The 17,598-nt window shown below is 41.9% G+C and overlaps 2 protein-coding genes across 4 annotated transcripts in view; one reads left to right on the plus strand and one right to left on the minus strand.

Annotated features, from left to right (window-relative positions):
- Nucleotides 1–3,934: 3,934 nt before the first annotated feature.
- On the minus strand, nt 3,935–16,892 carry IL5 (interleukin 5). 2 transcript variants are annotated; one of them, XM_085009699.1, is made up of 4 exons: nt 16,830–16,892; nt 5,499–5,531; nt 4,526–4,654; nt 3,935–4,421 (listed from the first exon to the last, which is right to left on the minus strand). In XM_085009699.1, the coding sequence occupies exons 2-4, from the start codon at nt 5,523–5,525 to the stop codon at nt 4,323–4,325; spliced, it is 255 nt and encodes an 84-aa protein (XP_084865825.1). In that variant the 5' UTR covers nt 5,526–5,531; nt 16,830–16,892; the 3' UTR covers nt 3,935–4,322.
- The window catches only part of RAD50 (RAD50 double strand break repair protein), a 94,735-nt gene continuing 93,431 nt past the window's right edge, over nt 16,295–17,598 (plus strand). For both annotated transcript variants that reach the window (XR_014838759.1, XM_003354274.5), the window contains exon 1: nt 16,295–16,762. Coding sequence is in view for 1 of the 2 variants with exons in the window: in XM_003354274.5 (XP_003354322.2) it covers nt 16,634–16,762 (129 nt within the window). In the remaining variant the exon portion in view is untranslated. The remainder of the gene's footprint in view (nt 16,763–17,598) is intronic.

A 17,598-nucleotide genomic window follows, 5' to 3' on the forward strand; every position in this document is an offset into this window, starting at 1 on the left:
AATGTAAAGGAGTTCCCGTCGTGGCGCAGTGGTTAACGAATCCGACTAGGAACCATGAGGTTGCGGGTTCGATCCCTGCCCTTGCTCAGTGGGTTAACGATCCGGCGTTGCCGTGAGCTGTGGTGTAGGTTGCAGACGCGGCTCGGATCCCGCGTTGCTGTGGCTCTGGCGTAGGCCGGTGGCTACAGCTCCGATTCAACCCCTAGCCTGGGAACCTCCATATGCTGCGGGAGCGGCCCAAGAAATAGCAACAATAACAACAACAACAAAAAAGACAAAAAAAAAAAAAAAGAATGTAAATAGGTGCTCTTTTATTGAGGTAAGTGTTGGAGGGGAAAAGCAACACTCATCCTGTAACCTGGAGTCTGCCACATCCCTCTCCTCTGATGCCCTAGGTTCTGGAGCCCTGCCATAGTCAGGCTTAGGTGAGGAGGCAGTTGATGTAACTTGTAGGAATCCCACTCTCTCTAGCCAGGGGCCATCTGGTTGCCTTTGCTTCTATAGGAACAATAGAATCAGCGGGAGAATTGTTGTTTCTGCCTTAAAATCTTTGCTATGCCTAAGAAGTACCATTTTGGTTAGTTGCTTACAGCCCTGAGGGCTTTTAGTTTCTCTGAAACCTGGTAGATTGATAAGAGTTTATCAGTGGGACTTTAGTTGAAATATTCCAACCTTAAATCTATAGTAACTGTAGTGGACCTTGATAAAGAAGTGGGGAAGGAGTTCCCGTCGTGGTGCAGTGGTTAACGAATCCAACTGGGAACCATGAGGTTTGGGGCTCCATTCCTGGCCTTGCTCAGTGGGTTAAGGATCTGGCATTGCCGTGAGCTGTGGTGTAAGTCACAGATGCAACTCGGATCCTGCATTGCTGTGGCACTGGGGTAGGGTGGTGGCTACAGCTCTGATTCGACCCTTAGCCTGGGAACCTCCATATGCCTCAGGAAGCGGCCCTAGAAAAAAGGAAAACACACACACACACACACACACAAACAAGTGGGGAAAATGACTTTTTTCCTTCAAATTAATTTTGTTTTTATTTTTTAAAGTGAAGTATAGTTGATTTACAATATTATACTAGTTTCAGGTGTACAACATAGTAATTTAAAATTTGTTAAGATTATATACTCCATTTATAGTTATAATAAAGTATTGACTATATTCTCTGTGCTTACAATATATCCTTACAACTTTTTATTTTATTTAAAAAAAAATTTTTTTTTATGCCATGCCAGTGGCATGTGGAAGTTCCTGGGCCAGGGATTGAATCTGAGCCACAGCTGCGACCTAGGTGATAATGGCTAGAGCCTTTAACCAACTGCACTGGGCCAGGGATTGCACCTGAGCCTCTCCAGCAACCTGATCTGCTGGAGTCAGATACTTTTTTTTTTTTGTCTTTTTAGGGCTGTGCCTGTGGCATATGGAAGTTCCCAGACTAGGGGTCACATCGGAGCTACAGCTACAGCCCTTAGCTACAGCTGCAGCCCTGTGCCATAGCCGCAGCAACATGGGATCTGAGCCATGTCTGTGACCTACGCCACAACTCATGGCAACGCTGGACCCTTAACCCACTAATCAAGGCTTGAGATTGAACCTGCATCCTCATGGATGCTAGTAGAGTTCATTACCGCTGAGCCACAGCAGGAATTCTTGCAGCCAGATTCTTAACCCACTCTACCACAGCTGGAACTCCTATGATATATGTGCCCCTTAGTTCCCTACCCCTGTATTCCCTGCCCCCTTCTCTCTCCCTGCTGGTAACCCCTGGTTTGTTCTCTATGTATCTGTGAGTCTACTTCTTTTTTGTTATATTCACTACTTTAATTTTTTTAGATTCCACATATAAATGATAACCTATGGTATTTGTCTTTCTCTGTCTGACCTATTTCACTAAACATATTACTCTCCAGGTCCATCTATGTTGTTACATATGGCAAAATTTCATTCTTTTTTTTTATGGCTGAATAATATTCTTGTGTGTGTGTGTGTGTGTGTGTGTGTGTATCACATCTTTTTCTCACATCTTCTTTATCCATTCATCTCTGTCTTTTTTTTTTTTTTTTTTTTGGTCTTTTTGCCTTTTCTAGGGTTGCTCCCACAGCACATGGAGGTTCCCAGGACAGGGGTCCAATCGGAGCTGCAGCTGCCAGCCTACACCAGAGCCACAGCAACGTGGGATCCGAGCCTTGTCTGTGACCCACACCACAGTTCACCACGGCAATGCGGGATCCTCAACCCGCTGAGCGAGGCCAGGGATCAAACCTCCAACCTCATAGTTCCTAGTCAGATTCGTTAACCACTGAGCCACAACGGGAACTCCCTATACATTCATCTCTTGATCGACTCTTACGCTGCTTCCACATCTTGGCTGGAAAATGATCTTTTCTGAGATAGAATATAGGTTTAACAGGGAAGAGAATTTTGTCTTTTTTATTCACTGATGAATCCTAGTCCCTAGAACAGTCCTGGAACATATGGGAGCTCAGTAAATATTTGCTGAATTGAATTAAATTGACATTCGGTCTCTTTGCAAATTCAGTTTCCTATTTCCTGTCAGTCTCTGGGGCGATCTGTGGTGCTGTGCTTCTTCTTCTCATTGGCTCAACCTCACCTCCTGGAGCTTGGCAGGTGCACATGCTGGAGCTGAAGCCACAGCAGAGCGCTGACCACCATGCTTGGGTTTGTGCTGGAAGGGAAACACGTTTTTTCGCACAGAAAGCGTTGCATTCTCCCACCTGGGAATTTGTTTGACTGCTCTGGCCCTTCTTCCATGCCCAGAAAAAGTAGGAGCTGTTGTTTCACACAGGCAGTCAAACACAACATGCATAATCCATGCAGACGATGCCGAAGGTAATGGCACCATCTGTAGGGACCTCCGGCCTTTGCCCACGGCTGTCTCCCAGCACCCAGTGTAGGGCTATGGTCAGTAAATGAATGAAGGAATTAATGACATAACTCAATATTGTTACTGCCTCTTCTCCAGTTCTTAGTTTCAAAATATATTTTAAAGAACATGTTTTCCGAATCCTTGAGAAATATTCTCAAGAAGAGGCACTTTCAGTTATGGAACTGACAGTCCTAAATAGGTAGAATGTGGTATGGTTCTCTCTGAGGCTTTCTCTGGGAATACAGCTGGTGGGCACCTTTAGAACCTGGCCTTTCTAATATAACCGTCTACCGGTGCTTCTCTGCCCCTTTTGTTCTGCCACAGTGTCAGGTGAGATGAGGAAGAACTCCTCCAGGCCACAGTGCCCTGGGCTCCACACAGAGGGTTTCTGGCTCATTCCCCAACTGGCAATAGGATTGATATGTCACATTCTTCTCATAGGCTGGGAAGAGACCTCATTACAGATTCCTCTACTGCTCTTCTCCCAGGGGAAGCTGTGAAATTCATGGTAATTCTCTGGCCAGAATTTTAAATCATTCATTCATTCATTCATCACCTACAATTTGACCTGCACCATTCTAGGCTCTGGGTAGACTCCAGCCCCTACCCGTGTCCCTACTGCCCACATCCCCACTAGATCCTTCTAGATCACGTCCACCTGTGGTACACCTGGTGTCCCGTGACTTCTGCCACCCAGGAGATGAGAATCCTCAAACTCGGCACATTCTCACACAGGCTGTGCTCACTTCAGGAGTAAGACAAATTAGGAGTTCTCGTCGTGGCTCAGCGGAAATGAATCTGACTAGCATCCATGAGGATGCAGGTTTGATCCCTGGCCTCGCTCAGTGGGTTAAGGACCCGGCGTTGTCATGAGCTGTGGTGTAGGTCACAGACGCAACTGGGATCTGGCATCGCTGTGGCGTAGGCCAGTAGCTATAGCTCCGTTTCAACCCCTAGCCTGGGAATCTCCACATGCCATGGGTTCGGCCCTAAAAAGACAAAAAATAAATAAATAAATAAAAAATAAAAAAATAAAAGGAGTAAGACAGATTGAACTACAGTTGTCTGTTTTTGTTTTATTGGAACACAGCCTAAGAAGAAATAAATATTAACTTTCCAAATTCTCAATCATTTCATAAATAATAAGTTAACAGACATTACATTAAATAATATAGATAAAAGTATTTGTCTATTTTACCAGAGCAAACTGGTAGAAAATACTTCAGTGATTCTGATGTCTGAAATATATCTCAAAAAGTTTATGCTTTCTGCCTTGTGAGGTGATACAGTAGCAGTATGCCTGAAATATTTACTTTGACTTTGAAGTTTAATTACACTGCACATTAAGGCCCCCCCCTTGGTTGGCCTTCACTCTTGTTGAAGTAAAAACATCCTTTTCCTCCTCAAAAATCTTTTGCTTCGGTAAGACAGTTTGGTCTTAACTTTCCATTGTCCACTCGGTATTTATCACACCAAGAAAAACTTGCAAGTAGTCCAGGAATTGCGTTACTCTCCATCTTTCCCCTCCACAATTTTTCTATGAAAAGAACAAATAAGTATTGTGGGAAGTTGTCAGTTCCTGTAAACATAGGCACAGCCAGACAAATATACTTAAGTTTCCACTAAATGTTTTCAACTTACTTTTTGGCGGTCTATATATTCTTTTATTAAAGACAAGTTTTGGAATAGTTTTTCCACGGCATCCCCTCGTGCAGTTTGATTCTTCAACGTGTCTATTCCCTGAAAGACTTCTTCAATGCATAGTTGGTGCTAGATGAGGGAAATTTTAAAACGATAAATAATCAAAACAAGGTATAAAAATTTGGTCCACAATGGTAGTGTTTAGTGGTGTTTACACAAGTTCCCCTTCTCCAAAGAATTTTTTACTTGTTCCTTTTCCAAGTGGCAAACCACTTCACACTAAGACATACTTTCCAAAAGTAGATGAAGTTTACATAATTCCTGAGGAGTTTTATAAATGATATAAATTAACTCTCTAACCAAAACTAAAATGATTAGGAAATGTGATGCAAATGTACTGACTTCACATCAGTTTCCTTTTGTAGTTCCAGTTGGTAATTTTATTCTATGTAGACAAATGAAATCATATATTTTACATTTTAATAAGACCAGACATACTGCAAATGTATACAGTTCCATTATTTAGTCATAAGAATTTAAATATGTGGAAATGACTCTTGATTTAGGGCACTCATCGTATATTTTAATGACTCCTGACCGTGATTCTAAAAACATAACCCTAACTTGCTAATACTTTCAGAAAGACATGAAAGTGAGGAAAACAATAATCAGAGCTGACTGGAGGGTAGGAGGCCCCTCTCAACCAGTGTGGAATTATTCTAGAAAGACCACCTAACACAAGGCTCTTTGAAATGGAGAAGTGACAACATCGAAGGGCCTGATCCACTTTTTTAATGGATTCTGTTTGTCATAAAATCATTCCTAATATTTCTAAGTACATACGTTTGCATCCACACACATAAAAGCAAAATGGACAAAATTAAATAATTCCAGTGATAACTAATGTTTTATAGCTGAAAATATGAAATTTACTTATTTGTGCAGACACTTATCAAATCATGATTTGACTTACATTTGTATGTACAGGAGTTGAAATCATCAAGTTCTGAAAAGGAAAGGAAATACATTCATTTATAAAGTACTCTAGCACACATCACTTTTAGTAAAATGCTTGCTACTAATATGGTTATCAGTTATATATTGCTATCACTCATAATTGCATGATTAATAACAGATCTTTAAAAAAGTAGCCACAGCAAATTATTACCTATATATTTAAAAAAGCGTAGGAATCAAAAAGAAAATTACCCCATCGCCTATCAGCAGAGTTCGATGAATGGAGAGCAGTGTCAAGGTCTCTGCCACCAGTCTATTCATGGTATTTTCTACAGCAATGGCACTAACGTAGGCAGCTCCAAGACCTAGCAAACTCAAATGCAGAAGCATTCTCATGGTTCTGAAATGTTCAACCTTTGCCTTGGCAAAGAAAGTGCATAGTACAAGACTGCATCCCCAACCAATTTATTCTCTCTCTTTGAGGAAATGAATAATTTCTAACAATCAGATAGAGAATGCCTAATAATGGTATATCGTGAAACAATGTTTCCAATGCCTTGTATCTTAAAACATAATTTTACTTTTGTCTTTTAATAATAAAAATCCCTGTTTTTTTCCCCTTTAAAAACATTTTCTATTACAAAAGAAAATCCTTAGGTTGATATATCATTGTCCCACATTTGAATTTCGTAAAATCAGAAGATGGAATTTTCTCTTAAAAGATGTATGTAAAAAGAACCATAATGTAAACTGCTAAATAGAATTTTATGTTAAAATACATAAATATTGGGAAGCTTTTTTCAGATCAAGTAAATGCTAACACAGTGCTATCTAGGTTGATCTGTCTTAAAAGGGACTGCAAATACTGGTGACTGAAGGTGGTGGCTAGAGCAGAGACCATCAAAATTTAGCAGGGTCAAGTTGTGTTCACTAGGGTCTGGATTAGGCTCCTTTCTGTTGCCAGTGATCAAAAACCCAACCCAAATTGGTTGAAGCCAAATGAGGGACTCATTCGCCCATAAAACCTGATGATCCAGGGTGGAGGCTCCTTTATGTTGTTTGCCTCAGTGACCACTATCTCCATTCTCAGGCAGCTCTCCCCCTGTAGACCAAGATGATGTCTGAACCCCTGAGCCTATGTGAACCCCATTCCTGAGCCACAGGAGAAGCAGACTGTGTTTTTCTGCTTGCTCATTTAAAAGTCCTAGAATTCAGCCTTGTTCACCCTTGAACTGCGGCCAGTGGTGTGGAATATATTGCTTGGCTCTCCCTGGGACTGGAGGTAGGCTTCATCCTACCCAAACTGCATAGCTGAGCAATTTGGGGTCCTAGGCAGTTGTGTGAGGGAACTGGATGCTAAGAAGGTAACCAAGGAATATCCTCCACAGCCACATAATGTGTCCCACATGGGGCAGGGGTGTTCTGTCACACCCTGTGTGGGCCTTGTATGAATAGGAGTGAACAGGGGAATCAGCCTTTATGTACGTTAGGCTCCAATATGTAATCCCAGAAGGGAGCAGGTGAGACCCCCTTCTAGATCACATACTTTCTTATTCCCTGGCCTGAGACACATGATGGAGTTGGGAGCCAGGGTTTGTAATGGAGGGTTCCCATGAGCATCTCAAAGTTGTACTGTGTTGGCCTGGAAGCCTGACTTTAGGATTATCTGGAGTATCTAGCACAGATGGTACCAAACACAAATTGCTGCCTCCTTTTCCAAAGCTGGGTAGAGTTCCGTATGAGAAGTAGAGGCATCTGGGAGGTAGACAAGGCTTTTCCATGTGTCTAGTCACAGCTCTGCACAGGTGCGATAAAAGTAGTGTGGGAAGTGGCAGCCCTCCGGTACCATGTCTGGGTTTGTTTGCACTGATGTTTTGGGCTCTTGGTTGGACATGCCAGGTTTGAGCACCTGAAAGGCATTTTTCGTGAGACTGCAGGAGTGATTGGCTCATTGCAGGGGTGAGGTAGGAATCACAATCCACTGGATCCAGGGGCTCTTAAAATGGTGCTCCCAAAACCAAAGCTGAGTTCTAGCAGGTTTCATATGAGAGAGTTCACTCTGGCTCTCCCCTGACTCCTTTGGGCTACACTGAGGAAGCATGGACTTAGACGAAGTTTTCGGAGGAACGCCAGATGACTTATTTTAGTACCTTAAATGCACAAAGTTCTGAGTTCGGAAGTCTGTTATAGGCTTGCACAAGGAATCTAGGTGGTAAAGGACTGAGACACCACTTTACTAGCCTTCACTAAGCAGGAGAAAACTCACCAACCACTCATTGTTTTTAGGGAATGATGCTGGCTGGTTATGAGAATGAGCGAAATGAGCAAGATGTGGCACAACACAGGTTGGGGGGGGGAGGCTGCAGTAAATGGCAGCAGCGTGACCTGACTCCAGATGGCCAGTGCTGCTCAGCTCCAGCTGACTATTGCTATGTGACATCCTTGGATTTATGTTGCCCGATCATCCATCATTTCATTTCTTTTTCAAAGAAGCCAGAAATCCTGGTTATTATGTATAAGCTACTGATTTTTAAGTGTTGGCTATTCGTATTTTAAAAAATCACCTGGGGGCTATTTTGCAGCTTTTTTTTTTTTCCCACTGTACAGCAAGGGGGTCAGGTTATCCTTACATGTATACATTACAATTACAGTTTTTCCCCCACCCTTTCTTCTGTTGCAACATGAGTATCTAGACATAGTTCTCAATGCTATTCAGTAGGATCTCCTTGTAAATCTGTTCTAAGTTGTGCCTGATAAGCCCAAGCTCCAGATCCCTCCCACTCCCTCCCCCTCCCATCAGGCAACCACAAGTCTCTTCTCCAAGTCCATGATTTTCTTTTCTGAGGAGATGTTCATTTGTGCTGGATATTAGACTCCAGTTATGTGATATCATATGGTATTTGTCTTTGTCTTTCTGGCTCATTTCACTCAGTATGAGATTCTCTAGTTCCATCCATGTTGCTGCAAATGGCATGATGTCATCCTTTTTATGGCTGAGTAGTATTCCATTGTGTATATATACCACATCTTCCGAATCCAATCATCTGTCGATGGACATTTGGATTGTTTCCATGTCCTGGCTATTGTGAATAGTGCTGCAATGAACATGTGGGTGCATGTGTCTCTTTTAAGTAGAGTTTTGTCCGGATAGATGCCCAAGAGTGGGATATTTTGCAGCTTTTGATCTGCAGTATGACTGTGGGTCCCTATTGGAGGGTAAGTTATTTTAAAAACTTCCTATTAAAAATGGTGTATCTTTAAGATTTTTACAATTGTGGTGAAATACATGTAACATCTTAATCACTTTTGAGTATAGAGTTGAATAGTGTTAAATACATTCATAATCTTGTGTAATCCATCTCCAGAACTCTTTTCATCTTGCAAAAATGAAACTCTGTATTCTATAGCCCTCTCCTCCCAGTCCTGGCAACCATGCTTCTACTTTCTGCCTCCATGAATTTGACCATTCTAGGTAACTCATATAAGTGGAATCACATAGTATTTGTCATTTTGTGACTGGCTTATTTCACTTAGAATAGTGTCCTCAAGGTTCATCCATCTTGTAGCATGTGGCAGAATTTCATTTTTTAGGTGAGATAATATTGCATTGTATGTATGTACTGCATTTTGTTTATCCATCCATCAGTGGACATTTGCGTTGAATCCAACTTTTTGCTATTTTGAACAATGCCACTATGAACAAGTGTATGAAATTACATTTCTTATAATGTTGTCATAAGTGATTAATTATTCCTCTATTAGTTTCATCTCTCCAACCTTATTGTAAATCTCTCTGAGCAGGGACCATAAAATAATGTTTTTGAAAGACGCTTATTAATGTAAAGCTGCCCAAAAAAGTTAATAGTTTTAATCTCCTATACAGAATTCCAAGTAATTTTTGTAAACATTTTAGCCTCAAGGAAATGGAGCCTAATTCCCATTAAGTGTGAGATACGGTTCATTTTATTTTTTTATTTTTGCTCCTTAGGGCCACATCCGTGGCACATGGAAGTTCCCAGGCTAGGGGTCGAATCAGAGCTGAGCCACCAGCCTACACCGCAGCCACAGCAATGCCAGATCCCAGCCGCATCTGTGACCCACACCACAGCTCACAGCAACGCCAAACCCACTGAGCAAGGCCAGGGATCGAACCTGTGTCCTCATGGATACAAATTCATTTCTGCTGAGGCACAAGGGGAAATCCACAGTTCATTTTAAAGAGTGCAGTCTGGAAGTGGGATTATGAGAGGAGTAACTTCGCAATGGAGGAACCTGGCAAATTTTAGCCAAATGATCAAGGTCAACGTTAACAGTGATAAGTCATGTTAGTGGCATGTCCCCTTAACAGGATGTAATGGGAATGGCATTTTACCTTTGTAGCCTTCCTCCCCGAAACTCATCAACTCGGTATAACCATGAGAAAACTGAAACCCAAATTGAAGGACAAAATAAACACCTGACCAGTGCTCTTTCAGACTGTCAAGGTCATCGAAAACAAGTGAAGTCTGGGAAACTGTCACAGCCCTGAAGAATCTAAGGCGACATGATGACTAAGTGTAATGCGGTGTGTTGGATGAGATCCCAGACAGAAAAAAGGCGATAGGTAAAACCTAAGAAAACCCCCTAAGAACTGTGGAGTCTAGTAATGTGCCAGCGTCGCTTATCTAGTTGTGACAGATGTACCACAGTAATGTGAACAACAGAGGATACTAGGTACAGGGTTACAGGGACTCTCTAAAATAAAAAGTTTATTAAAAGTAAACCTGCGAGGTAAAAAAGTTAATATATTATTATTGTTAAAAAGACTTTGTGGCGTTCTCTTGTGCTGCAGCAGGTTAAGGATTGGCATTGTCACTGCAGTGGCTTGGGTTGCTGCTGTGGCTTGAATGTGATCCCTGGCCTGGGAACTTCCACATGCAGAGGTTGCGGCCAAAAAAAATACTTTGTATCCCAGAAGTGTCATGCACCTGGGACCTTTTCACTTCACTAGACCATGAGCTCCTTGAGAATAAGGGTTTTGTTCAATTTATCTCATTTTTTTTTGTCGCCATTTCTTCCACCGCTCCGACGGCATATGGAGGTTCCCAGGCTGGGGGTCTAATCGGAGCTGTAGCCATTGGCCTACACCACAGCCACAGCCACAGCAACATGGGATCCGAACCATGTCTGCAACCTACACCACAGCTCACGGCAACACCAGATTCTTAACCCACTGAGCAAGGCCAGGGACCGAACCTGCTACCTCATGGCTCCTAGTCGGATTCGTTAACCACTGAGCCACTACGGGAACTCCTAATTGATCTCTTTAAAAAAAAATTATTTTTGCTTTTAAGGGCCCCACATGTGGCATATGGAGGTTCCCAGGTTAGGGGTCAAATTGGAGCTACAGCTGGTGGCCTACTCCACAGCCACAGCAACGCCGTGACCTACACCACAGCTCATGGCATCGCCAGATCGTTAACCCAATGAGGGAGGCCACGGATCAAACCAACATCCTCATGGATACTAGTCAGATTCATTTCTACTGCCCACGATGGGAACTTCTTTAAGTGATTTCTTTATCCTCAATGACCAGCCTATTATACACATACAATTCATGTTTATTGAATAAATAACTGAACGAAAAGCAGGTACTTGGTTGTATTAGTTGAACAAATTAGTGTGAATACTGCGGAAACTGAAGGAGTTTATTTCCCGGGGCCAGGGGCCTAAATAATAAAAACAACTTTGGCAGGACTCCTGGAAAAAAAGAGCAAAGCTGCAAGCTCATCAATGTGAACCACCATAGCATTTTTTAAAAAACATGCGTTACTTTAGGAGAATAGAAAGAAATGAGCAATCAGTATTCAGAATTTTAAAGAATTATTAGTAACGATATAGTTTAGAAAAAGAAATTTGAATGGTGTTGAATAGGTGGATTAGTGGGTAACATCCATCCTTTTGCCCTAAAACCTTTGTCTCTATCAGTGGTTTCCAAATCGGCAACCTGTTTTTAAAAACTGATAACTGTTTTTTCACTAACCGTAGTCATGAAGGTCAAATGACTTTTCTATGAACTGATTCTAATCAATCGACCAGGCATGATGCCACAGTTTTTTTTTGCAGTGACTAAGTGTAAAATGATAGCATCTCTTTCTTTTTTTGACCCTATTCTAACCTCTATCCTTTCAATTTCCAAGTATATCTTTTAAATATTTTTAATTGAATAAATAATAGTATAGAAAAATAAACAAGAACTTTTTCCCCTTAGCACAGCACCTACCAGGTTTTTGTTGACTTCTTCCAACCTTTACTAAGACAGCTTTATAGAGTTGTGATCAGTGAATGTGTGCGATTGGGTTTATCTTTTTTTTGCTTATTAATACTTTTTTTTTCCGCTGTACAGCATAGGGACCAAGTTACACGTACATACATATTTTTTTCCTCCCATTGTTGTGTTGCGACGTACGGCTTATTAATACTTCTCTCTCATGTAACTAATTATTATTTTAAAGGTTACCTGCTATTAGGTGAAACTGATGTACCACAGTTTGCTTCACCATTTGGGTTGTTGCTAGTATTCCACAATTACAAACAATGCTAAGAAGCTCTCTGTGTAATTTTTAAAAATATTTCCTGTGTTAAGGAACTGGTATGGTCATTTTATAGCTTTGTTACATTTTACTAGATTAACTATTTAAAAATATTCAATGCACAAAAAATAAATCTCATATTTTTAGTGTTTTACCATTTATAAAGCACTTTCACAAAATTAAGTTGGTTTCATCCTGATATCAGCACTGTGGGATACATTTCTTTCCCTCAAGATTCTTTAGCACTATCGTTTAATAGGTCTGCTAATGTGATGAGAAATAAACCATGAAGGAAGGAGCGATGCAAGGAGCAGTGGTAATGAAAAAGCTTGATAAACACCTTGGTAAACCTAACTAAATAATGATGGCTTAAAAAAATAACTTAGGGGATTTCAAGACCACGTGGAACGAAAAGGTTAAACCATGATAATGTGGGAGAATGAAAAGAGTGATCAGATTCAGTGCATTTTATGGCTCTTGTGCTGTTTGGAAGGATATTAAAGATATTAACTTCAGACTTCAAAATAGGCATGTGAAAAATTTAAGAATAACTACTAAAAGGACCAAAACAGAATGTATAACTTCAAAGCTAGTAGAATAAAACAAGGGAATAAAGAAAACTCAATCAATCCAGAAAGCAGGAAAGGAGAAATGGAAAAAGAATGGATGTGTGTATATGTATAACTGAATCACTCTGTTGCACAGCAGAAATTATCACAACATTATAAGTCAACTATACGTCAATAAAACTTTTTTTAAAAAAGAAAGGTACATCCAAATTTATCAGGAATAACAGTACACGCCAAGCTGCATGACATTAAAGGGTTAAAAACTAAGGGCTAGAAAGATATACTAGACAAATACTAATCAAAAGAAAGCCGATGTACTGAAATCGGTATCAGAAAAAGAGAATTTATGTCAAACTGTATTATAAGGATAAAGAGATTCACTAATAAGATAGTATCTCACGGTAGTTTTATTTTCCATTTCATTAATTATGATATAAGTAAAACTAAACATTTTTTTCAGCAGTAGTTTACCAAGAACTGGGAGCTTGACTGATTTGCTTTTTTAGTTCTTTTTATTTTAAAGATTAATCATTTTTATTACAATCTTTCCACCTCCTCACCCCCACCCTGTAGTTTTATAGTTTCCTACTGTTACAAAGTTGAAAATTTTTGTAATGGAATCTGGTACCTTGTCATGCCCATTTTTTCCCTTCAACTCATTATTTTTTCCTCAAGTATTTTAAAGTAAATTATAGTAAGCATGAAACTCTATGCACACTTCTATATGCATTTCAAAAAAAGAATCTTTTTTTAACATAGTAAAATATCATACCTAATATAATGAAAATAACAGTAAGGTTTTGTGTATGTGTTTTGTTTGGGTTTTTTTTTCAGCGTTTTTTAATTTTTAATTTTTTTATTTTTTTGTCTTTTCTAGGGCTGCTCCCGTGGCATGTGTAGGTTCCCAGGCTAGAGGTCGAATCAGAGCTGTAGCCACCAGCCTACACCAGAGCCACAGCAGTGCGGGAGCTGCATCTGTGACCTACACCACAGCTCATGGCAACGCTGGATCCTTAACCCACTGATCGAGGCCAGGGATCAAACCTTTGTCCTCATGGACACTAGTCAGATTCGTTTCCACTGAACCATGACAGGAACTCCTGTTTTTTAGCAATTAATTTCCAGTCTACATTTGTATTTCCTCATGTATCCCTCACATCTCTATGTCCAAACCAGGATCCAATCCAGGACCATGTGTTGCATCTTGGTAACAGGAAACAAATCTCTCTTAATTCCCAACCATCCTTTTCAAGGGAAAAAAAAAGTCTTTTAGAATCCTCAACAGTCCTTGTTTTAATGACACTAATCTGAGAGCCTGGGCCAGTGTCTTGTAACACATTCCACCTTCCAGATTGCCTTTTCCATCCTCGTGATATTATTAGCTTAATACTTCCTGTAAATTGGAAGTATAATCAAAGATGTGATTCGTTTCAAGTTAAACTTTTAAATTTTTATTTATTTGCTTTTTTTTTTAGGACCGCACCCACGGCATATGGAGGTTCCCAGGCCAGGGATCGAATCAGAGCTACAGCTGCTGACCTATGCTACAGCCACAGCAACACCAGATCCAAGCCACTTCTGCAACCTACACCACATTGGATCCTTAACCCAATGAGTAAGGCCAGGGATTGAACCTGCAACCTCATGGTTCCTAGTCAGATTCCTTTCCATGGCACCACGATGGGAACTCCTAAACTTTTTTTAAAAAAGAAACTGCATATGAGGTAATGTTGGCTACTTCATGTTAAGAACTCAGGAGGAGACATATGATGTCTTGTTGTACAGACATTCAGTGCCATTGGTAGGTATATCCATCACCTCCAAAAATTTCTTTCCATCTTCTTTATTTTTATTTTCTTTCTTTCCTTCCATCCCTCCTTCCTTTTTTTTTTCTCTCTCTTTCTTCCCTTCCTTCCCTCCTTCCTTCCTTTCTCTCTCTTTCTTTCTTGATAAGAATAGCTAACACAGATCTACCAGATTGGTTGGGAGTTCCGGTTGTGGTGCAATGGAAAGGAACCCAACTAGTATCCATGAGGACGCCAGTTCAATCCCTGACCTCACTCAGTGGGTTAAGGATCCGTCTTTGCCATGTAGGTGGCAGACACGGCTCGGATTCTGTGCGGCTGAGGCTGTGGCAAAGGTCGGCAGCTGTAGCTCCAATGTGACCCTTAGCCTGGGAACTTCCATATGCCATGGGTGTGGCCCTAAAATGCCAAAAAAAGAAAAAAACAAAAAACAATGAAAAAACCCTACCAGCTTGGCAAAATTCAAACTATACAATATAGAATATACGCACAATGGCATACAGTATTTCTCTTATTATTCATCTTGCATAGCTGAATTGTGCTCTTTTTTTTTTGACAGCCCCAAGGCATATGGTGTTCCCAGACCAAGGATCAGATCCAAGCTGCAGTTTTGACTTAAGCCACAGCTGGGACAGTGCAGGATCCTAACCCACTGTGCGGAGCTGGGGATGGAACCTGTGTCCAAGTGCTCCCAAGATGCTGCTGATCCCCTTAGGCCACAGCAGGAACTCCACTCTCTCTTTTTTTTAACAGTGGCATCTGCAGCATATGTAAGTTCCCAGGCTAATGTCAATTAGGAGCTGCAGATGCAGGCCTAAACCATGGCCACAGCCATGGCAATACTGGATCGAAGCTGCAGGTGGGGCAAGGCCAGATCCTCAACCCACAGGGTGAGGCCAAGGATCCATTCTTAGGGAGACAATGTCCAGTTCTTAGGGTCCTTAACATGCTGAGCCACTACAGGAATTCCTGAACCTCTTACTTGGTTTTATTTTTTTAGGACCATACCTGTGGCATATGGAAGTTCCCAGGCGAGGGGTCCAGTTGGAGCTGTTCACAGCAACGACAGATCCAAGCCACATCTGCAACCTCCACCATAGCTCACAGCCAACACCAGATCCTCAACCCACTGAGAGGAAGGCCAGGGGTCAAACCTGCATCCTCATGCAATCCATAGTCGGATTCGTTCCCCCTGCCTTACAATGGGAATTCCCTGAACCTCTTATTATAAAGGGATCTATTCCTGGCATGTGGTGGTACTTTCAAGAATGGATTTCCTTCACATATTTGCATAACATGTTATAGTTTTAAAACAGCTTTTTGGCTTTTGGTCTACAATAGCAGTTTACAAACTTGGTATTAAACACCTTTCTACACTCGAGCTTTTATGTGAGTTATAACTATTAATATTTACTCAGAACTAAAATTGAGATTTTTTTTTTTAAATGCACAACACTATACAAACACGTTAGCCATCATTGCAATTGTGTCTCCATACGTCATGTGATGACTAGAAAACACTGTACGTTAGGGAGCGAATGAAGCGCAAAAGCAAACAACGTGTTACTATTGTTAGAAAAAGTTTTCACACGAATGGACACCGGACCCCATTCCGCTGTAGGAGACCCGAGATCACGCTTTGAGAATCGCTGCCCATCACAAGTCTTTGTAGTCCGTTAGCGTTAACTCCTCCCGGTGCCGCCTTGCCCTTAACAGAAGCAGAATCCACGCCAAGGGGGACCGGGTTCACACTCCCGTAAGGAGGGACGGCTTCCGGAAGCCAGAGCTGCGCGCGCACCGCGAGCCTCTGACTTCCCGGCGTGCCCCGGGGCGGCGTAAAAGCGCGCCGGCCGCAGAAACGCTTACGTGACCCGTGGCGCAGCGGAGGTGGTAGTCTGTGAGTGCCCACGGTTGCGGGGGTCCCTAGGCGTGGGTTCTGCGGCTCCCGCTGGCAGCCCCGGACTGGCCCCCACCCCCGCTTTCGCCCTCCTGCCAGGAAGGAAGCCCGTGTGGGAGGAACGGTTCCAGCCGGAGCCTTCGCTCGCACCTGGAGCCTCCCAACCCTGGTACTCCCAACCCTGGTACTCCGAACCCCGGTACGGAGTCCTTAAGGCCCACGCTCGCCCTCCTCCGGCCTCACTGCTAAAGCTTGGTGGGCCCCCGGCTCTACACCCTTGGTGTTGAGAAAAGAAATAATTTGCAAACATGTCCCGGATCGAAAAGATGAGCATTCTGGGCGTACGGAGTTTTGGAATAGAGGATAAAGATAAGCAAATTATTACTTTCTTCAGTCCCCTCACAATTTTGGTCGGACCCAATGGGGCGGGGAAGACGGTAAGTCTTGAGTATCCGCCTTCAGTTTACAGGTCGCCACATTTTACAAATCTGAGGAGTAAAATACCTGCAGAGTTCGGAACTCTTGATTAGGAAGAGAGGAGTCTTGTCTGGCTCAGCTCCTGGGGCCCCGAGGTGTACCTGGGCTTCCGGGTGACTCCTCGGCCGCGGGGCGTGGCTTGGTGTCCCTTCGGGCCACAGCGACTTCATGTGCCCACCAAACACGCTCCTGTGTCCAGGCCAGTCCGATGGACAAGGTTTCTTTGACAATCCCAAGGGGCCAGGAGCTACCTCAGCGAGCTCACAGTCCCACAAGAAGCCTTTTTGTCCTCATTGATATTTTTTGAACGCTCCCTAGCATAGCATTCACTTCTTGGTAGTTATCCCAGTACAGGGTTTATTTAAAAATTATAAAGTGATAAATATGTGACTTTTAGAAGAATCTCTATCCGACTGAGCATAATACATGATAAATAAATGACATAATTTAAAAATGACACTTGCATTGGGGCTTGGTTAAATTGGAGAACTATTTTGTTTTTAGGATGCTCTTCCCTAATCAAAATTAAAAATTGGAATACAGCTTACACTGACGTTTTAAAGCCCTGGAAATATTTAGAAATTTGAGTTGAGCCCAGGAGTGGAATGCAGTTACAGGAAGAGAGTAGCCAAGAGGCTCTGATTTGAAAGGGTGGTTTGAGAAAAAGCCAGGTGATCCATGGTAATAGGGAGAAGAGTAAATGAACTGAAAAGTGTAGAAAAAGAGATAAGGTTTAACGTTGAGAGCTGAGTGCCAGACTCTTGTCTACTTTTATTTGTTTATGTAAAAATAATTG

This window comes from Sus scrofa, chromosome 2, assembly GCF_054392235.1.
Source record: "Sus scrofa isolate SSC_HxYL_T2T_F1_AM1 chromosome 2, Sscrofa_HxYL_maternal_Yorkshire_Landrace_v2.0, whole genome shotgun sequence".
NCBI lineage: Eukaryota > Metazoa > Chordata > Mammalia > Artiodactyla > Suidae > Sus > Sus scrofa.

Coding starts and splice junctions, on each gene's coding strand:
- IL5 (XM_085009699.1), bottom strand. CDS start 5,525: ATGATTTCAACTCCTGTACATACAAAT. Junction 4,655..5,498: donor CAACTCCTGTACATACAAAT/GTAAGTCAAATC, acceptor TCCCTCATCTAG/CACCAACTATGCATTGAAGA. Junction 4,422..4,525: donor AATATATAGACCGCCAAAAA/GTAAGTTGAAAA, acceptor TTCTTTTCATAG/AAAAATTGTGGAGGGGAAAG.